Source organism: Leuciscus leuciscus, assembly GCF_965113295.1.
Source record: "Leuciscus leuciscus genome assembly, chromosome: 11".
Classification (NCBI taxonomy): Eukaryota; Metazoa; Chordata; class Actinopteri; order Cypriniformes; family Leuciscidae; genus Leuciscus; species Leuciscus leuciscus.
The window spans coordinates 6,678,912-6,702,153 of record NC_138735.1 but is presented as its reverse complement, the minus strand read 5'-3'; the positions used below and the strand labels follow the sequence as shown (position 1 = coordinate 6,702,153).

At 37.5% G+C, this 23,242-nt stretch overlaps 1 protein-coding gene across 2 annotated transcripts in view; it reads left to right on the top strand.

Moving 5' to 3' along the window:
• The window catches only part of plod2 (procollagen-lysine, 2-oxoglutarate 5-dioxygenase 2), a 45,009-nt gene extending 22,491 nt beyond the window's left edge, over positions 1-22,518 (top strand). The window contains exons 7-20 of one of the 2 annotated variants that reach the window (XM_082184318.1): positions 1,393-1,490; positions 3,562-3,663; positions 7,277-7,402; positions 7,498-7,619; positions 10,935-11,039; positions 11,905-12,030; positions 12,706-12,847; positions 14,362-14,424; positions 15,624-15,737; positions 15,987-16,052; positions 18,759-18,863; positions 19,143-19,289; positions 20,834-20,959; positions 21,058-22,518. In XM_082184318.1, the coding sequence (XP_082040444.1) occupies positions 1,393-1,490; positions 3,562-3,663; positions 7,277-7,402; positions 7,498-7,619; positions 10,935-11,039; positions 11,905-12,030; positions 12,706-12,847; positions 14,362-14,424; positions 15,624-15,737; positions 15,987-16,052; positions 18,759-18,863; positions 19,143-19,289; positions 20,834-20,959; positions 21,058-21,213 (1,598 nt within the window). In that variant the 3' untranslated portion in view covers positions 21,214-22,518. The remainder of the gene's footprint in view (positions 1-1,392; positions 1,491-3,561; positions 3,664-7,276; positions 7,403-7,497; positions 7,620-10,934; positions 11,040-11,904; positions 12,031-12,705; positions 12,848-14,361; positions 14,425-15,623; positions 15,738-15,986; positions 16,053-18,758; positions 18,864-19,142; positions 19,290-20,833; positions 20,960-21,057) is intronic. The other variant, XM_082184319.1, reaches the window with a different exon arrangement.
• Positions 22,519-23,242: the final 724 nt, after the last annotated feature.

Genomic DNA, 23,242 nt, shown 5'->3' with positions numbered 1-23,242 from the left:
TGCTATTAAACACAATTCGTTTTTTTTTTATATATTGCATCATACTGGTGAATAAAGGGTTGCCAACGTTTGATTTAGATTTTGCATCAAAACAATTTTGGTCTCAGTATTAGTTCATGGTAATCAAGTAATTAAGGCAAGCATCACTAAGGGTGCTTTCACACTGGGCACGCTTGCTGGGGTCCGGATCTGAGCTCGATTGTTCCCGGAGTCCCCCGTAGCGTTAGTCTGGTTTCAAACTCAACTTGATTCTATCGAACCCTGGTGCACTTGCGTTCATTTTACTGTACGTCATCACAAACGTGCAGGCTGCATGAAAGAAAACAGAACGCAGTCAATATATATATTTTTTTTTAAATTAATTTGGTGCTATTATGCGCAGCAGAGTAAACGACACTTGGGTTTACTGTATGTGTGTCGCATGAAGGTGGCTTTCTGCTGCTTTAGAGGAGATATCAGATAGCCATTCATTTGCCTCCCTGATTGCATTCGCTCTGCTCGATTACACTGCAGGCTCACTCTCGCTCGTATCCAAGGTAAACCATCAACACTATCATCCCTTACATGTGTTTTATTGAACTAAATTCATCGCCATCAGCTAAAATGTATGCGCAGGTTACTTTTCTTCCTCAAAAAGTGTGCTACCAAAATCCGTATTGCTTTCACATTCACGTGAATCGAGCCACAGTTGCAACCGAACTCAGACCACCTCCTTCAGGTAGTTTCAAGTTTGGTATCCCGGTGCGCACCCGGGTCCGCATGACAGATTTCATATTAGCAAGTTTTCATGCGAACCGTGCCCCGTTTCAAACTAAATTATGTTTTATTAACAAAATTCTGGAGCAACACATTCAAATTATCTATCCAATCATCACATCATTCCAATCATCACATCATTCCAATCATCACATCATTCCAATCATCACGTCATTCCAACCAGCTGTCAACAATCAGTAATCAACATGTCTACCCAATCAGCGGATGAGTGGAGGGCTATATACACAGTCGACTCACCTATGTTCCTCGACAATTTTCAGCATCCCTCCACCACCCCGTCTCCTCACACTCACCTGGTTACTTTCTTAACCAGAAATACGGGGGGAGTACTCTGGGAACTGGGTTCCAAATTCCGAGCTCGGAGCCCTCCCCCGGACAGCAAACCAAATACGCATAAACCTTTACTATGATCTGATTATTTGTAAGTGTGAACTTGTGAAACTGCCAGTGTGAAATCACCCACACCTTTTGTTCTACAGACACCTCAAAAAATGTGGCCAACTTGAGAAGAGGTGTACAATATCCAGTATCAGTGGCCAGACTTACAATTGTTGCCTGCTGGGCAATAAAACACTGAAATCCATGGACTTACTGAATGTAATAATTTTAATTTAGATGAGGTTCTCCTGAAGTTTGGAACGGACCGAGTGCGAGTGAGAAATACTGTCTACAACAGTCTTCCAGCGGTTATCCATGGAAATGTGAACACCAAGGTAAACGTCAATGAATAATACAAACAGTGCAGAAAGTAGACCTTGATCAAAATACCTGCAGTTTTCTGTTGTCTTAGTGTTATGTCTTCATGCACATATTCTAACAGATATTGAACACTTGATTCAATTGGCACTAGAAGTGTCATTCAAACTGTGTCACTCAAAGCAAATTAACTTCCAAAACAAAATGTCTTATTAATTGTCATGGATTATGTAGGTAAACCAAGTGTTTGCCAGTGGCAGAACTTACATATTTGCTTGTCTAAATTTGTCTGACCATTCAAGTTGCACCTTCTGCAGTTGCTTTCATTCATTTCATCTTCCTCGAAACTAATAATATTTTCCATTAAAAAACTACATGACTTATTTTCAAAGTGATGCCCCTGACTGTAATTGTGCAGTTAGTTAGTGACTAAATACTAGACAGTCCTTTGGCCGGAATATCACAGTCATTGCCCAACTCTCTCAGCCTAGCAGTAGAGTTTGACATTTTAGCAGGATGCCTTGGTGATAATGTAATCTCAAGCCCGTAGAGCTTTTCCATCTGCGTCTCAGTGACAGATTAAATAAACACAGCACTGTGTGGAGCCATCTTCTAATATCCAACCATCTGTGCTGTTTCTAATGAATAATCATCCATCCAGAGCTCACCCTTATGCTCTTTGATTCATTCAAGCTGCCCTGTGTCCGTCCCTGATGATCTCTCTGATCTCCAGTGTCTTAAACATGCCCTGGGGAATACAGATGTTCTCGTAAATACTAAAACAAGGTCCAATAAAAGTAACAAGGCTTAAGGATACACAGTAGTAGCTTACAACCAGAACATGAAGTCAGCGGCTTGGTTTATAGCCTTTTTTCATTTGGAACTAGTGAGAAATATCTTTTTTCTGTCAGTAATGTTTAAACAATTGACCTTTTGACCTAGATGCCATGACCTGTGTCTCCAAGGGGTTGTCTGTCTTAGCAGTCAACAATAAATGATAAATTATCTAAAACTATCTAACATGGGACAAGTAAGAAAGACTGCATCTGGATACCATCTGTAATGTAGTTGAGGCTGGATTGAATTGAAGATCCCCTCCTTACAATTACGTTCTAACTTCCTGTAATCGAAAACACCATGACAAGAGTGTGCAGTTGTCCTGCCAAAATCTGTATCCAGCAGTCAGTGAACAAATTAACAAGGAATATGGGCTTGTGTTCCAGCGAACAGAAACTCAAATCTTTGGCACATGGACAGTTTTAGATAGAAACATGTTATCATTGTATCTTGACAGATTCCCCTACTTCTAATGTTCATGACAGTAGTCTTCTGTGTCTGCGTTACAAATATACAGCAGTGATAAATGTTTGTCAGGGTAAATAATATTTGATCTGGGGTCCCATGGGCTTCACAGAGGGGTGGGTCCCTGGAAAATGCACGATTTTATCTCACCAATCAAAAATAAATATTTAAGGTTTACTCTTTCAGCTAAATTTGAGGCAACCTGTTTATGGTAACAAGTTAATTTCATTATCCTAAACTAAGATAAAGAGGCGTTTCCCAACAAGCCAACACACAAGAACGAGAACATTATTCCTTTCAACACAGTTAATCTGCTTGATCAATCACACTGTTTAAATACAAAATGACCACCAGATGTACATGTAAGTTTTCCCTCCCTGCGATGATGTCCTGTAAATTCCCAGCTGAGATACAAAACTCGTTCTTTAATGTGTGTTGTGTGATACATCTATAGCAACAGTCCAGCAATAATTATAGTTCTAGTTACAGTAGTTCATGACAATTTGACAGCAGGATTCATTTTTGGGTTTTTGTCCTAACCAAAATTGGATTTAACTACTACAGGCTAGGCTGGAATATGGGTGGACATTTCCTATTCTGGAGCTTAAATCATCAGGACCATGTAGAATAAATATTGTAAAAAAAAAAAAAAAAAAAAAAATATATATATATATATATATATATATATATATATATATATATATATATATATATATTAGATATTTTGAAATGTATTTTAAAATGAATAACTAAACTAAAATGATTTTTTATTTTATTTTTTTACAGATATACTTGAATTACTTAGCCAACTACATCCCCAATGTGTGGAACTATGAGCGAGGCTGTACCATCTGTGACCAAGACATGGTGGATTTGTCTCAGCTTAAAGTGAGTCATCCAATGAAAGCCACAGAGGCTGTTTTTGTTCCTTTTCCTCTCAGCACCAGAAAGTTATGTCCTAAAACTGCCATTTAAAACAATGAAACATTTCCAACACTATTAATATATGTTTGTATATATTAAGTGAATAGTTTATTTTTCTTTTTTTTTTTTTTACTTTGAGATAAGGTAAAAAAGTGAGGCATGGAAATTCTTTGTTGTTTCCAACAATAACATGCATCCTAAGCACCATATGTCCCTTTAAACACTTCTAAGAAGATTATAAATGCCCATGAGGAGCCAATTGAGGAAGAGGAAGTTGTACACTGCTGTGGTGCAGGAAATGGCTTTTGGTTTTAGAACGGTTTCACTTACTGGGGTGTTGCTGCCAACCAGACCTCTCTTTAGCGGGCAGCTCAATGTGGGGTTTTATCCACAGGGCAACTTACAGCGGTTGTCCTGATAATGTGTCGTAGGGTTCAGCTAAGGTTGGCGAAAAGGACTTTGAGTTCTATACATTAAGCTTGAGTTACTGATTCAGAAATAACTCATTTCTGCTTTAGTTCAGTGCAAACTGTGTTTAGTTTAGTTTTTGCCTGTGCAAAATTCACCACATCATTGGAGCTGAACTTTTTTGTTTATCAGCATTTCCTAACACACTGCTAATGTTTTTAGAACATTATCAAAGTCACAATGAAACGGAATCAGCAACAGATATTTCTTTTTGCATTGTGATGTACATTTGAGTAGTATCACTTTACAATGAGGTTCCATTTGTTAACATAAGCCAACTACATCAGTTTACATGAACTTACAATAAAAATAGCATGTATTAATCTTATTTATACATTATTAAAATCTAAAGTTGTATCTGTTAATATTATTTAATGGACCTTAGCTAACATCAACTAACAATTAACAGTTGTAAACAACATGACAACTAAAACAAATAGTAAATACTGTAACAAATGTATTTCTCATTGTTAATTAAAGGGATAGTTCGACATTTACTCACCCTCAAGTTGTTCCAAACCTGTATGAATTTCTTTCTTCTGTTGAACACAAAAGAAGATGCTTTGAAGAATATGGGTAACCAAACAGTTGTGGGGCACCATTGACTTCCATAGTATGGAAAAAGAAATACTATGGTAGTCGCTCTGAGGAGCTCAGTGAATTAAAGCATAGTACCGTGAACAGTGCGTATAGAGCTTCATGGAATGGGTTTCCATTGCTGAGCAGTTGCATCCAAGCCTTACATCACCAACTGCAATTCAAAGCGTCAGATGCAGTGGTGTAAAGCACACCACCACTTGACTCTAGAGCAATGGAGATGTGTTCTCTGGAGTGACGAATCACTCTTCTCTGTTTGGCAATCCGATGGACGAATCTGGGTTTGGTTTGCCAGGGGAACGGTACTTGCCTGACTGCATTGTGCCAAGTGTAAAGTTTGATGGAGGGGGGATTATGGTGTAGGGTTGTTTTTCTCTCTCTCAATGCTTCAGCATACCAAGACATTTTGGACAATTTCATGCTCCCAGCCTTGTGGGAACAGTTTGGGGATGGCCCCGTCCTGTACCAACATGACTGCGCACCAGTGCACAAAGCAAGGTTCATAAAGACATGGATGAGTGAGTTAGGTGTGGAGGAACTTGACTGTCCTGTACAGAGTCCAGACCTCAACCCAACAGAACACCCTTGGGATGAATTCGAGCGGAGACTGTGAGCCAGGCCTTCTCGTCCAACATCAGTGCCTGATCTCACAAATGCGCTTCTAGAAGAATGGTAAAAAAAATCCCATAAACACACTCATAAACCTTGTGGAAAGCCTTCCCAGAAGAGTTGAAGCTGTTTTAACTGCAAAGGGTGGGCAAACTCCATATTAACCTATGAATTAAGAATGGGATGTCATTAAATTTCATGTGCATGTAAAGGCAGACGTCCCAAAACTTTTGGCAATAAAGTGTATGTCTTGGACCGTCCGTCACACATTTTTAGAGCGGTTTATCATCCTCCAGGCAGAGATTATAAATCCAATCACTTGATGAACACACTTTTCCTTATTTTACCTAATCAGTCTGCATATGAGATGTTATCAATGCTGTATTGTGAGTTTAGTCACGACTGATGGCATTGTTAGGCTCAATGCGAAATGTAAATTAAAGTAAATTAAACAGCATTAAGGAATTGCTCAACCATATTTTTCTTAGTCTGTTAAGGGGAAAGGTATGTAAAGATATAAGATATACTTGGGCTGTACCTTGCATTAAAGCACGGGATGGCAAGAGCATTTTTCATTTCGGCCATTGACAGGTCAAGTGAAACAAACATGACTGGTCAAGTGAAACAAAAAGCCTAGTTTTAATCCATCAGATACATTTGATTTATTGCTAAAAAGCACTGGAAAGGCTGATGAGATGAGGCCCAGCCCAAAGTCTGTTGTTTGTCGTGGAAGTGGCCAGGTCGTACCACTCTCATTTGCTCAGTGGTTTTGGGCTGGTTGTTGAATAAGGGACGAGAGTTCAAATTCTCACATTGCTTATGCAGAGGTTGAAAGGGTCTTTTAAAGGAAACTGTCCTGGTCTAGACTCCGCAGAATGCCCCCGTGTGTCTCCTGTTTATTCCCTGCTCTGCTGTCGGTAACAATTTAAAGACATTTGGCTCGATTCTAGGACACTCCCTTCAGGAACCCAGAGCCAAGGTCGGAACTGGGAAATTACATGGTGCCACTCAGCTCCCGTTTCATCTAGTGAGCTGTGTAGACTGGTCAAGAACCACAAAAGTAGTGGTGACCGATCCATGTAACCTTAAGCTCAATGTCATGGGAAAGAAGCTTCTACTTTCTCGAAGACCTCCAGCAGCGCTTCTGTCTATGTGAGAAATAGGGCTGGATGGTATGATGGTACTGTATATTATTTTGCTATACCATATTAAGTGTGTAGGACAGGACAGCTTTTTTTTATTTACACATGAGAGAGGAACATAAAGACATGTGAAAATAGAGCGAAAACAAGCCAGGGTAAGGGAAATCTTATTTAGGGTTTATAGAATTCAACTAATACGGTCACAGGTGTGGTATAGGCTATTAGCTAGTTTGATTGTGGTTTATCCTTTCAGAATTAATAGTTGTTTTACTCTTTTGAGAATTTGGTTTTTCATTTAAGTGTTACATAATGTGATACTGTTTTTGCACTGATAGTAGACTGTTTTTTTATGAATAACCTCATCTTTTTTTGCATCTACGAAATAAAGAGACAAAATAATCAAATTAGATTAAGAATCTTTTGTTTTTCAAATATTTAATTCACTGGTTTATTAAAAAAATAAGCATTACCACATGGTTATTAAGTATGCCTCTGTGTGTTAGCCCTGTGATGGATTGGCTATCCAGCCTTCGGCCCAAGGAGAATGGTTGGAGGAACATGGTTATTAAAAAATAAACAATCTTTTGTTGAATTTTTCAGCAAAATATGTATGTTGCAATACACAATCACTGTGCAATAAAATGACTCCTGCTGTGATATTTTTTGGTTATACCGCCCACCCTTAGTGAAAACATTGTGAATAACTCAACTGCATGAACAAGTATTAATGTTTGACCAGACTTTTCTCTTTATCTAAACAGGAATTTCCACAAGTGACTGTTGGTGTATACATCGAGCAGCCAACTCCATTCCTGCCAGAGTTCCTCGGACGGATCTTAAATCTAGATTATCCCAAAGATAAACTGAATCTCTTTGTTCATAACAGTGTGAGTGTCTGGCTGACAAAACAATGAAAGGCATTTGACCTTTTGGATTTTAGAGTCTGTCTTTGACCGTTCTTGTTCCATGTCTTGTTCTTCAGGAGGTTTACCATGAGAAGCACATACAGAAGTTTTGGGAAGAGAACAAGGATGTATTCCGCAGTTTTAAGGTTGTTGGCCCAGAGGAGAGCTTAAGTCAAGGAGAAGCAAGGAACATGGGAATGTAAGCGTCCTCTTTAATTTAAGAGTGACTCTTGAAAATATGCAAATAACTAAGTAAATTACAATGCAAATCTGAGCAATTTAAGCTCTAACTCCTGATCAAAGATAAATACAAACCTTTGCCACATGTCAGCACACTTTCAGCTCCTTACAAATAAAAAACACAGGAACAACTTCCGACTTGCCACAAAGCAGTAAATCTGCCCCTCCTATAGCAATGTACCAACAAAACACAGAAGACACTCCTGTGAACCCTTCTATTTGCTCTCAGTTTAGCACTGCTGTCTCCAAGATTCCTTGCTCAGCTCCAGAACCCTTTCAATCTGCTTGTACATGATCACTTTCATATAGTGACCCCAAAAGCAATTAACACACCTCAATCGACTTCCCTGAGCCTTTTTCAGAATTACTTATAGCCAGCTGGTTCCAATGTAATTATTGCTGCTTGTTTAAGTGTCACTACTACTAATGTTCATATTCAGGAAACCCTGAAACTCAGATATTAAATTTCAGTTTGAGATTTGCACAGACAATCCCAATAACTAACATCCATTTTACTGAATTTATGAAGTCATATACCCTCAAATATGTTTTAGGACTACTCAGTGGGATGTGTAAATACATATGTTGATTATCTTAGCTGGTCCTGATGCTATTTTCTCTGCATGTCTGTGTTTGGCATTAGTGGCTGCTGTCATGGTGATATCACTCACGTTGTTTATCTTAATTAGTAGGTTCAAAAAATGCTGGTTTGCTTAAGACATCAGAGCAGACATTACATTTTTTTCGTTTCAGACACCTATTATTGTGCTTCAGAGCTGAACATAGAGGAATATATAAATAAATATTCACATTTGAACAGAATGATACTCAAATGAACATTACTAAAAGACACTTGGATTGTCCTTTGCTTAATGTAATTATCAACTTTCTAAAATACCTTGTACTGTGGGACAAAAGGGCTCATACAATTTGGTTTTGGATGAATATGTTTAGAAATTTTTGTGTTTATATTCAGATCTCTGACTTCTAACTTTCTCGCAGACTTGATATTGATATTTCTCGCAAATATGAGCAGTTTTCCAAAATTCTGAGAGAAAAAACTAAACTAAAAGACAGAAGACTTCAGCAAAATGTTCCATCTGCTATCAATTCAATCTTTCTTACTGAAATATCAAGTAAACATGTGACAGCACTAATGGATGTTGTGAAGCGGACCCGTGTGATCACAAATAAACCAGAGCAGATGCGGATGTGCCTTGTTATTGTACATGAAATATCAAAAACTGATTGATTTTGCAAGTTGATTTTGCACTACTGACAGAAATTATGAAATTTGTCACTATAACCTAGCCTGGCAAGCCAGACCTACATCAAGATGTTAGGTCTGGCAACTCACCATTGTCAGGGCTCAATCCGAGGGGTGGGATAAACGTCTGTCTTTCAAATTCGCTCCATGAAATAGGACAACGCTACAACCAACCAGGGGTGCGTTTCCCGAAAGCATCGTTAGCCAACTATGGTCGCAAGTTCCCTCGTTGCCAATAGAGTTCAATGGACAGTGCGATGAACTTGCGACCATAGTTGGCCAACGATGCTTTCGGGAAACGCACCCCAGAGCGTTTTCCCAACCGCGGAGCTAGTTGATAGATTAAACTTTTGCCGTATCTGGCCGGCAAAACTACGAACACATCTTTCTGTTTTAAGAATGACTTCAGTGCCGTTCTTTGTTTTTTTTCTCAAAGAAAAGCTTAACTCCAAGTCCTCCAGAGTCACGGACAAAGCCAATTCGAAAGACCGCTGTTCGCCTAGCCTGGTTAAAACCAGACCATTCTCAGTAGTAACTGGCAAAGCTCCATAGACAAATCATTTCCAAAGGGGCGTCACCAACGGACGTCGCTCAAATGCCTCTCGGCGCAATTGGATAGACCTAAAACTCCAAAAACCAATCAGAGCGATCGTCATGTGTAAAGCCATATGCTGCGTCCCAATTGGCCTATGTTACACTACGCCATAAAAGTATACTCCTTTTGTGAAGAAAATGTATTTACTTTTGAATGTGTAGCAAAAAAGTAAGCAACTTTTGGACATACTACTTCGTCATCTTTATCGGACGGATCTGTCGCGTGCATCCCGTCATGTAAACTGCCCTGTCAATCATCTTGTCACAGTTAAAATCCTCTATTAAATCTAATTTAATTTCCTACCGTTTCGGAGAGAAATGTAGTAGCATGTTAATCTGCCAGTGGGTCTTTCATGGAGACTGTCCTCATGTGTTTGCAATTTGAATATAATAATGCTGCATTTAATTAAAAGTTGGTGCGCTTCACGTCGCTCAAATGCCTCTGGGCACAATTGGATAGGCTAGACCTAAAACCAATCAGAGCGATCGTCATCGTGTAAAGCCCGCCTCAACGTTTCTGATTGGTGCCGCGATTTCCACGGCATGGAAATGGCCTTGAATGAGCTCTTTGCCAGACTACTTGCAGAGCAAATCTAAATTTGCCAGAAGTTGTCTGGGTTTTCCCAGGCTACTGTTCGCCAGCAGCAGCTCTTTTTTGTTTTCAAGTAGCAGGAAATTCACGCAGAACCGTCACAACTCTGTCGTCATTATGTTAAGCCCGCCCACCAACTCTATACACGATGTGATTGGCCTGACTAGAGTTTGGTTTTTCCAGCTCGAATGTCAACGGAGAGTTGCTAGACTACACTGGCTGCAAAATAAATGTCGCTGCCGCTAGGGTGCGTCTAGATTTCTAGGCTAACTATAACAATTTTTTTTAATCACAAATAGTGGTCAAATATTGAAACTACAGTCCTAAATCTTTCTAATGATACACAGTTTCAAGATGAACTCTTTCCCCACCATTGACGGAATTTTCCGTAATTTATGAGACAACGCTTCCCCGCCATTGACGGAATTTTCCGGCTCTCTGTGTTTCCACTGATATTTGGTAGACTTTGGTAGCTTTTACACATCTTAAAGAGTACAGAAGTATTTTAGTATTTAGAGTATTATTTATTTATTTATTTTTTTTTTGGGGGGGGGGAATAATTTTCGGTTAAAAGCAGATGCTCTGTTCTTACTTCTGAAATATTTTAAGTTCAGATATTCATACAAAAAATATTCTGAGGGCCATCTAATTTTGGTAAAAATTATCTAAAGCGCTGCCGGTTACTTTTTTTTTTTTTATGCTGATGGGGAAAAGAGTTCAATAAGAATTGTGATCTTTGCATGTAAAGAGGTTGAAAGAATCAACATTGCACAAAATGTTTCCAATATTAATAAGGACACACTCATTGTTTTTTTTTACAGGGATTTGTGCCGAAAGGATCTTTCTTGTGATTATTACTTCAGCATTGATGCAGATGTGATGCTCACTAACCGACAGACCCTGAAACTCCTCATCGAGCAAAACAGGTAGCTTCACTTTGATGCTAAGCATTTCAATACTCTGGAATCTTCCACAGTAACCGTTTTGTCTGAGGGAAAGGACTTGAATCCCTCAAGTGTTAAAACCACAGGAACATTACAGCCGACTGAATGCAAATCCCTTACGGTTTAAAAATAAGCATGGGTGGCTTCCTGTTTTCCCATGGCACATAGGAACAGTCTGCTCTATATCGCAGGAACTCTTAAAATGGCACTTGACTCTAACTAAAAAACAAGCCTGAACTCAGTCACATTTAACGTGACAACCTAAGCGCTCTTTCGCATGACTATAGAGGAAGCCCTTTTTGGATATTTTGAGAGGTCTTGGGAACTCTCTCAGCTGGCTTCTGGCTTGTGGAGTGAAATCGTAACTGGTGACCGTAGAAATGTGGAATTTTACTTGCTTGCTTTCACATCGTTGACCAACACTATAATTTCCACTAATGTGTTTTGAATGACATGTTTACCTCAGTAAAGTGATATTCTATATGCTTGTAGAGTTTAAGGTCACACTAGATGTGAAGGCTTGAATGTGTTACTTCAGGGTCACTCTCATGATTATAGAAACGATACCATATAACTGCTCTCGTGTTCCTGAATAAAAGGATGCACTCTTCACAATCTTACACAAGAACATGTTCTCACTTGAATCATCTTAACCACTTACTTGTGCTATGTTAAAGCAATATGCTTAGTGTCATCTTGCAAAAATTCAGTACATCAAATCTACACCTGTTTTGCGGTCATCTTTCAGCATCAGATTTTCTTGTAGGCCTTCTTAGTAAACCTACAGTATATTTCACATTTACGAGCTGATGCTGAATTTTGTGTCATTTATCTTTCTCCACCTCAGAAAAATAATTGGCCCTCTTGTCACCCGTCACGGAAAACTGTGGTCCAACTTTTGGGGAGCCCTGAGCCTAGATGGTTATTATGCAAGATCTGAGGACTACATTGACATCGTGCAAGGAAAGCGTGTGTGAGTGACTTGAGAGAATGTGATTCAGAAATTATTGAGATCTAAAATGTCAGTGTATATCATCTTATTAGACAATTAAGAAAATGCATAATTATCCTTCTCCGAATCAAAAAGAGGACTCTATTAAAACTGCTATTAAAAGATTGCTTTTTAGCATGCACATTTCTCACCAGACCACTTCTTTAACAAAGTCAATCTATTTTAATCTATCTATTAAAAATATGACTATTTAAAACCAAACATGGTTTCTATTCTCATTGGCCAATAAGTAATTTGCAATTTTTCAGTATCTTTGTGGGGACTCCATAGACATAATTATTTTTATACTGTAGAAACTGTATATTCTATATTTAAATTCTATTTACAAACTCACCACACACAATAATGGTCAATAACTGTAATTTGTTGAAAGCTAATCTTTTTCTGAAAAAGATGACACCTTGCACATTAAGATAGCACATTGTTTTAGAATTGTACAGTCAAAAAATATAAATATGTGAAAAACACCTATACTCCAGTCTTCAGTGTCACATGCCTCTTCAAAAACCACTGTAATATGCTGATTTTGTGCTCAAGAAACATTTGTCATTGTTGTCAATGTTGAAAACAGTTGTGCTGCTTAATATTTCTGTGGAATATATAGATCAAATCTTTTGTCTTTTCTTGTGTAAATAGTGGTTTGTGGAACATCCCCTTCATGGCCCACATCTACCTCATTAAGGGCCAGACTCTAAGGAATGAATTCAAAGAGAGGAATGTCTTTGTGTTGGAGAGACTGGACCCTGACATGGCCATGTGTAGGAATGCCAGAGACTTGGTATGACCGCTGGAACACAAAGTTGTACAATTATAATAAAAATGTAATCTAGATCAGCAACAATTATATAATTTATCTAATGATAGTCTGGATTTTCAAGTATTTAGGTATGCAATGTCAATTTAATATAATTTGTATCTGTGCCATTAATATAAAAAAATCATGCTAACTAAAAAAAAAATATATATTTAATATTGTATATAATATATAAAGGCCCGGTTTCACAGGCAGGGCTTAGACTAAGCCAGGATTAGGCCTAATTAGGACATTTAAATAGCTTTTATAAACGTGTATTAGAAAAATGTCCATCTTGTGACAAAACAATGGCACTGACATATTTGAAGAAATATCAGTATAAGTTGCGCTCATTTAAAACGCTCAAACATGCATTTCAGTCTCGGACTAGCTTAAACCTGGTCTGTGAAACTGGGGGTTAATGTTTAAGTTAAGCTCTATCAATAGCATAAATGACATGCTGTTTATTAATAAGAAATAAAACACACATTTAAAGTAATGCACTTACAATGGAAAACTGTTAAAATACATACCATTTCGAAAGTAGTCACAACATTTTTATGTGTTATCATGAGTGGTATAATTGATAACTAACTTTTCTGTGCAAAGTTATGGCCAATATTTTGAACCTTTAGAGTCCGTTATCACGGAAACATGCTACACACATAAATTATGTTTACATTACACTGTTTACTGCTTACAATTACTGTTTACTTACATTCAAACTCCACCCACATTAATTATGTTAGTAACATATAACTAGTTAATCCAGTGCTAAATCCAGTTCTAGAATACATTTCCCCATAAACTTCCATTGTACATTCATTACTGCTAATAAGATCTTTGTTTTTTACAAACTAAGGGATCAGTTCATTTTCTTTGGTAACTGACAGCATGTTACAGATTCTGTCGATATAATTTAAGTTGGACTAAAGGGGAATGTAGGAAGGTGGATAATAAAGCTTAACCTCTTAAACAGCCATTGTTCTGTATTAGTTTGCATATGACATTTTAGCCTGATTTCTCATTGCTTTTAAACATCTGCTGCACTTCTGTGACCAAGATGTAACTGGCAAGTATTCAAAGTATATCAATGTGCTGTTGTGAAGGCATGACCTCTCTGTCCGTTTATGGCAGCCTCTGTGATGCATTCAAAGTGTTCATCATCCTTTTCCTCTCTCCCTTTTTCACAAGTAACACGACATTGAACCAATGGGAATGTCTGGCTGTGTGTTTTTGCCTCTCCTTAAACATCCTACACCACTAATAACTAACTCTGCTGTTTTTCTAACTAAAATACTTCCTGTCTACTGCTTAGGGCACCCTAAGGCAGTGCACAGCTCTTTTCTAAACAGAAAATCAGCCAACTAAAACACAGGCACCTCAACTGTCCTAAAAGGGCATTCTTCCCTAATATGCAAATTTCTTAATCTCTCTCTGTTACTCAAATGGTTTATGTCTCATTATATAATTTACATGGTGCTTTTCCTTCGTTTTAGACAGTACACAGAGAAAGAGAATCTCCTTCTCCGGAAAGATTCCATATGCTCAGACCCCCAAAGGTTCCTCTTGTTTTGATCATTCTATTTTATATAATTTAAGATTCAAATGTTTTAAAGCAAGGCGTCACTTTTCCAAATGTTTAGAAAGTTATATTCCAGCCATACTAAAATACTAAATGAAGTAATAAATGCATATTTTTGGAAGTAAAAGGCCCACTAACATTTAATATTTGCTTGCTTGAGGTACATACAGTATATGTAATCTCAAGATCACAAGCATTGTTGTCAGATTACAGAACATGTAATCAAAAGGAAAGTGTAAACCAGATTTGAGATGAATTACTATGCATGTGGAAAAACCATAAACCCCCATTTTATGCTCAGTGTGGTTGTTTCATGTTTTTTTTCTATTCCATACATTTATGTGCATGTCCTAGTAGGCATTCAAACATTTGATTTAAACATAACTCTTGCACTGACAAGGGCGTTCAGCTAACCAGCGGAACCCTTTGGGAAATTGACGCCATTGTTTTGATAAGATACCTCTGCTTTTTGATGGGGTTAACCTGGACAAAGCACCAGATTTTATATATATACATATACACAGAACCATACAATTAAACACCCCTTCTGAGTTAAGTGGTGGAAAAGCCAATGAAGGACCTAATAGATATCCTGCATTATAGTTTTCCCTGCAGTGACCTCTATATCCAAGAGCAACCCTCTCCCAAGCACACAAATACCAATAACATGAAACTTACCCTCATAAGCTTCAAGACTTATCTCAGCCTAGGTACTTATGTAGTACTTATTACTTTTGTATTTTTGCATTGGATTCAATAATTATGCTAATATTTTTGAGATTGGTGCAAAATGATTTGGAAAAACCTAGACTGAGAGTAAGCCTGGATCTCCCCACATTTAGATGCAAGAAACCTTGTCCCTGCTTGTAGTATAGTAAACAGGAATGTTGATTCCTGGAGTTCCACTTTTCCCTGTGTTCCCGTTCCATTCCCTCTCAAAGCCGTTCCCAACATCTGTCCTCCATTTGTATTGATCACACATCATTTATAACAGATGATGATGCTTTTTTGTGATTTCTTTTATCATTGACTTTAAATTATTAGGGTTTTGTTTATTGCTCATTTTACATGTACAGTACATGTGTATTTTTTTTTTCTTTGAATTGTGAATGTTTAACTTTTTCCTTTATACATATAATTTGTAGTATCTAACTACTTTTCCTTTGTCCGCTGCAGGGAGTTTTCATGTATGTTACAAATCGTCAGGAGTTTGGAAGGCTTATTTCGACTGCCAACTATAACACATCCCATTATAACAATGACCTTTGGCAAATATTTGAAAACCCTCTGGTGAGTGACTACATAATTTGTGATTGAATGTTTTCTGTATACAAATTGTCTGTTACAAACCCAGAAGTTCTCATTTAGTGGTTAATTTGTATCAGTAATGAAGTGGAGTGATGACAGGGTAAACATAAGTCTGTGTTGACCTCCATCTCGGTTTTAGTCTGTCTGCTGAATGAATGCTGAGAAGCTTATCAATGTTTGCAATGCAGGTCAGTGAATGGCCCAAGTACTAATTCTCTTTCTTTTAAACAGGACTGGAGAGAGAAATACATCCATCCCAACTACTCTCGAATTTTTACTGACAACCTCTTGGAGCAGGTATTTATTAATTTAGTAGACGCTGTTCGGGTAGAGTGGGAAAGATCATTCCACCATGGATGTACATTGAAACTTAATATTCCGGAAAGAGACTTCATTCACTCTCTTATCGACCAGATTATCGGAAATATTTGCAGAAGTGGATAAAATTAGGAAGCCACAAATGCAGAACCAGTGGTTGTTCTATAGGAAAGCATCAGTACCTTGAACTTTGAGGGCAGCAACTGGCAATCACTGAAGCAAAGCAAGTAGTGTTTAGCACAGACTCTTTTGAAGACCAAATGAACCACATCTGCAGTTTAAGTGTCCATGCAAGAAGGCTGCTAGCTCAGCATTGCAATATTCCAGTCTAGAGGTGCACATTGTTTAGATAAGAACTAGATAAGACCTGATCTTCTTGATGAAGTACAGTGGGTTACAGACGTAGGCGAGTAAGAGCTGTGCATGTAAACCTCACTCCCTTAATCTCAAGAGGTGCTCTAGCGACTGACACTAGAGACTGAGGTCTTTAGCCTCCTTGTTAGAGCGCGCCCGCCTGCCATGCGGACTGGCCCGGGTTCGAACTGGAGGGGCACTAGTGTAAATCTGCATGTCTGGACAGCCTTTGCAATGGTGTGTGAAGCTAAACTGGTCATCAAACACTCCCTCCAAATTCTTGTCTGACCTGGATGTTGTTTTCTATAATGGGCCTAGCTGAACTATGATGCTGAAGACAAGAGGCTTTGTGTTTGTTAGGTTGAGCCGATATTTGGGCTGGCAAAGGCAAGAATGAGAATTAGAACTGTGTTTCTGGCATAGAAGTGTTAGGAAAATCCATGGCATTAATGATAAGTCTAAACAACTATGTGTATATTGAGAATAAGATAAGGCAAATCACCTAACCCAGAGTCCACTGTGGTTACTTGATGGCAACTTCTTCAAATACAGAGGAGATAGGATTCAAACCAGCAGTTTCCAAGATGCCCAGTTATGACAAAGTTTATGGCAGGATCTGGTGATTTACAGTGTCAAATATATCCAAGCTAGATTGAGTCCCAGCCTTTCTGTGTGGAGTTTGCATATTCTTCCCATGTTGGTTTGGGTTTCCTCTGGATTGTGGGGGAAACCGGAGCACCCAAAGACATGGGCTCAAACATTCCCACAACCCTATATAGCATGGCTGGGCAAGTCAGGCCCTCGAGGTCCACTGACCTGCAGAGTTTATTTCCAGCCTGGATCAAACTGACCTGCCTGTAGCATTAGATATCCTGAAAACCTTGATTAGCTTTTCCAGGTGTTTGATTAGAGTTGGAGCTAAACCCTGCAGGAAAGCTGATTTCAAGGGCCAGAGTTGCCCACCCTTGCCATACTGTATAGGAAATGCAGTTTAGAGAAATAATGGATTTGGAGGCCTTAAAGCAGAAAAATCACCCTCTACACTTTTGTAGCAATATTTTTTTCTAATTATAACGTTAGTCAAGCTTTGTGCACCAAAAATAATTGTAATTTAGATTTATAGAACAATTTTGATCATTTTCCACCTCTTTGATCCCTAAACTGGCTGTTTTTGCGACTACCTTTCAGACTTCTATCTGTAAGTTGCTTCTGTTATGATTGTCAGATAGATATGTAAATGTGAGCAGCCATATATTAATATGCTCATTGTTGATCTCATAATGATTATTCTGTTCTCATAAAGATTATTAAAGAATCAAAAATACAAAACTGGTGTGCACATCCCAAACACCCAGATTGGGCTCAGGTGCAGGACATCAAAGTAACATAAACAAAAAAAGAAAAGCGAAGTCCGCACACTGCAAGCTATTCCAGATAGATTTATTGAAAGCACAACGTTTCGACCATCAGGTCTTCATCAGGTCTTCATCAGGTACTTCATCATTGTACCTGATGAAGACATGATGGTCGAAACGTTGTGCTTTCAATAAATCTATCTGGAATAGCTTGCAGTGTGTGGACTTCACTTTTCTTTTTTTGCTCATAAAGATTATCCTCATGATTTAATCTGAAATCTGAATCTTTTTTATATTCTTTTCTTACATATATTTTTTTTATAAATGTGCTTGGTGGACTGGGCTGGGAGCTACAGTATCACAGTGAAATCCGGCTTTTCCGACCTGAAAATGATGCTCTCGTAAATCATGCAAATTATTATTTTTTTTTATTTTTATTTTTTGGGTCGCACGCAAAGCACGGTTCGGGTATTGGTTAACATAATGACCGCTCACCACTGTCAACGTTTTTTGTGCCTCTGATTCATGTCTTCATGTCACTCCGCAAGCTGTCCATTCATTTGTCACGATGGAACTTCATTCAAAGCAGAGCTCCACCAAAGAGCCTGCACTCGTTGCGGAAGGTTATCTAAAGTGTGCTAAGAATTTTGGACGTGTGGGGCGAACTATTTCTTTTCTTAGCTGAAGCCGACAACGGGACAAAATAAATGTAAGGAGAGACATAGAGTTCCTTTTTTCGTTTTGACAAGTATAATAAATTCTGTAGTCTACCCCTTACATGACCTGGCAAGTGACATTATTCTAAAACGCATACGCATAAAACTTTGGGGTTTGAACGCCGTATATTTTCCTGCTTTTTTGTCCTTTGCCAATCACATTCACTACATACTTAAAATACTTTTCATACTTTTTTTTACATAAAAAAAAAAAAAAAAAAAAAGAAGAAGATATTAAGCACCTGTTTATCTTTCTGCAGCCATGCCCAGATGTTTTCTGGTTCCCCGTGTTCTCAGAGAAAGCCTGCGATGAGCTGGTGGAGGAGATGGAAAAGTATGGATCATGGTCTGGTGGAAATCACCAGGTCAGATAAACCCGCCGGCCTTAAAACAGTCTGCACACTTTGTACAGGGATCACCCTTGAATGAAAATTATTTAAAAATGTGTAAATACAAAAGAAAATTCTTAGCAGAAGAAAATGTGGGAATATCTACTCATGCACATATTTAATCCTTATTTTGGGGATTTTTTCCCCAGTGTAAATTAACTTTAAAATAGACTTTACACAGCAGTGCAATTTGTGCGTTTTTTTTATTTATTTATCATTGACTGTTTACCCAGTCATTGTGTTTTCTCTTTGCAGGACAAGCGTATCACTGGAGGCTATGAGAGTGTCCCGACAGATGACATTCATATGAAACAGATCGATTTCGATAAGGAATGGCTGCACTTTATCAGAGAATTCATCTCCCCCGTCACTCTCAAGGTTTTCTCTGGCTATTACACCAAGGTGAGCCAGTCTCTCTGGGTCTGGACTGAGTCATAATCAGCTGTTAAATCAGAATGTCTCTTCTACCTCTACTTCATCTTTTTGTAAGGTATTATGTCTTCCTATGTTTATTAGGTTGAAACCAGTGTCAAAAATCAACTTTTCAATTAAGGGGCCTCTTTTTTTTTTTTACTTTGTAAAGGTAATATGTATGATTACCCTATTAAATGTATCTGTGTCGTCTTTTATTTAATCAATTACTTCAACCAGAATACTATAGACAGTTTCCCCAAATCAGCAAAAGTCATCGAAGGTGGAAAAAAAGCTGCATCTGACATGGCATGTTTATTGACACAGACATTATGCAGTTGCTCAAAGGTGCCATACATGTATTTACATGACAACTGCATGACGTTGCATAATGTTAATAGCCTACATAAAGTATATACAAAAGACAATTAAAAAACATCTGTGAAGCTTATAGAAAAATCATGGTTATTTTTCACCCCCAAGTCAAAATAGTTTAAGATTTAAGGCAATTAAAAACATTAAAGAACAAAAGATCATAATTGTTTTTTGTGTGTTGTGACTTTTTTTATTACAGTTAATCACTGTCATTACAGTAATGCATGTTTTACTTATAAAGGTCTTTCTGTATTATTATCTGAAATTACAAATTTAAACCAAACACAGGTGGCATGCTCAAAACAAAACACTTGCCAAAGACTTAAAGCCAGCTGTAGCCTTACACCAGTAAGGATGGGGAAATTTGTTTTATTTGTTGAATTATTGCACATTTGCATTTCAGTGTTTGCATTTTCAGTGCGTTTTTTCTTTTTGAAACGCACACAGTATTTTTAAATTCCACACTAGATGTTCCACCATTTTAATTGGAAACTATTGGTTTTGAACTCATAACTGGTTCTTGCAGCATTTTTTTTCTTTTCTTTGTGGGGTGAAATATGACCCAGACATTTACTTGACAGGCTTCTTGAAATTCATCCGTTAAGTCTAGATGATTTGACTCATGACTTCACACTCTAATGCAACCATTGAGCTGCTGCTTGTTAGGTATAAATAGGGCATTTTCTATAATTTGAGCAATTTAAAGATTTTTTTTTTTGTCAGCCACATGGATCTTTTTTGAACATTACACATCTGCATGATTTCCAAAGGCTTATAACTGCAGCCAGCTAAAACACAGCTTGCTAGATGAGCTTTGTTAGGTCTTTGGTTGACGTGATTCATGGAATGAGTCAAGTCATCTTTTTCTCTCTGTAATTTTCATCTTTCCCTCTCTCGCTGTTCTTTCGGGAAGGCTCTGTGCACTACTGAGTGGGCTAGTGTTATTAGGTCTCTGGTTGATTTGACTCATGGAATGTGAACTCCGGTTGCACCATGAGTCTGAGTTCTTTGTAGGTCATCCATTAAAGGGACAGATTGACAACATTGTCGTCTGCACGATAAAAAAAAAAGAAAAAGGATTTTTTTTTTTTTTGTACATCGTTGTCAAGCAAATCTGAATTGGGTTTTGATTGTGTCTCTTATCTTTTTATGTCTTTCAGGGCTATGCGATTATGAACTTTGTGGTGAAGTACACTCCGGAAAGACAAGCCTATCTGAGGCCACATCACGATTCCTCAACTTTCACCATTAATGTTGCTCTCAACAACAAGGGCTTAGATTTCCAGGCAAGCTTGTGATATACTGGCCTTACTTTTCCTCAAAAAAAATTTAAATACTTCAGTCACATATAGTTAAACTTATGACACTTTTCCTTCTATTTCAGGGTGGAGGTTGCCGATTTCACAGATATAACTGTTCCATAGAGTCTCCTAGAAAAGGCTGGAGCTTCATGCATCCAGGTAGACTCACCCACCTTCACGAAGGACTACCTACGACCAACGGCACACGCTACATAGCAGTGTCCTTCATAGATCCTTAGACTCCCTGGTAGTTCTAGCAGTTCTACACTAGAATTTACTGGCCATGATATGTTTGTGTAGTGTCAGCTGTTTGTTTTTACTGATTTATTCTTGGTTTATGATTGGTTGTGTGACTGTTTGTGTTTGCTATCTTTTGAAACATTTACTACTGTCGAAAAAGAAAATGCTGTTTATCAGAAGTTTAATAAAGTGGGTGCACACAAACACACACATACTCACTCCGGCAGACTTCATACATATAAACCTCGGTCAGAACTCAAAATTACATGAGATATTTGATCGTAATTTTTCTACTATAACTTTGACAAAGAAATCAGGTGAGCTCCGTAACTCTTCATTTAAACAGCTTTGGTTCGGGGTGTTTAGCATTGGCACTCGTTCATAATAGCTGTCTTCAAGTCCTCCTGGAAAGTTCCCATTTACTAGTTTGGAAATTGTAATTTCAATATGATGTGCATTTAAGTCATTCGCATAAACATTGCACAAGCCTGTCACCCTTTTAAACTTTTATTTTCTAGCAAACTTTAGTGCTATTCTACATCAACAGCACATTACATTGAATGTCAAAAAACTAAATTGTACCATCAATATTGGGAGTTACAACTTTATGATAAATATTAATTAGCTTCCACCATTATTCTCAAACTGACATGCCCCCAATCAAAAAAATAAAAGTGTGCAAATGAACAATACTCATAAATGCGATTATTCCAACATGATTTCAAGGCAGCATATCAAATAAAAAGGTACAATTGTTAATTTCAGTTTTCAATTCAAATTAAAAAACATTTTTATTTTATTTTTGTGATAATTGGTACAAAGGAAGGTGAGCTCCAAGTACTGTAAAATAATCTAGATTACTGTAAAATAATATAGATTGTAGAGCTGTTACTGGCAATGAAATAACATGACTTCAATTGTTCTTCCATGTAGCAGTCGTAGCACCATGTTTTTAAAGACATGAAGGTAATGTTACATTACTTACATGACAAGGTTACATGACTATGAAACTATGAATATGCTGTCAACAAAATACATATAATTTTGTATGTTTGCACAACAAGAAACGACAGGATTTTAAATTAATTCTGGTTAAGGTTTTTTTTTTTTTTTTTTTTTTGCTGAAGGTGTTTTTTTTTTTTACTGTAAAACAAGGTAACATATGCCTTATTTTCTGAACTGAGAATATCTCAGAGATGTCAAATGTTTTACTTTCTTGTTCCTTTTAAATGTCTCAGCCAGGTAAAACTCTTAACTTATTTTGAAATTGTTGAAATAATAAAAATGTTTTTTAAAGAGAAAAAGCTTTTTATATTTGACAATAAATGCTTTGTGTTGAAACTTGTTAATAAAAAAAGATTTTTGCACTAAAAATATGATCAAGATCAAGATTGGGAGCATTCTGATAATTTAGACACTGACCTTGTAAAATAAAATGCAGCTTTAAAAAAGTATGATTTCTTTTTGCACCATTAATTTAAGAAAATATGTTATGACATGTCACCTTTATTTATATAGTGGATTTTACAGTACATATTAGCAGATTAGCAAAGCAGCTTTACAGTGATAACAGGAAAATAATGCAACAAAGTTTGTTTCTAGAAGAAAATAGCATCATAGTCCATAGTTCAGTGATGGTTCAAATCTTGACATCTTGAAACATGCACATTCCACATGTCATACTAATGTAATAGAGTCAGTATGTGTATGTGAACACTTGCGTGTCATATACATCATATGCCACTTGACTTGTCAAACCATGCATGTCTCTACAGAGTCAGTCATCACAGCTGAGAAATGAATGTGTTGACAGTGTTCATGTATCTCCAGACTGATACAATCGCTGTTACAGTACATGGTCAGTGTCAGATACACATACTTGAACTTGTCTTTTAGTATGATAAATGAGATGATACAATTTTAACGCAACAATTTAAGGATTGTGCGGGGGAGTTGAAACTGGTTCCTCCTTCCATGCAGCTGGATGATTTTAAGTGGAATCAGAGATGAGCTTATCCCTCGCACAAT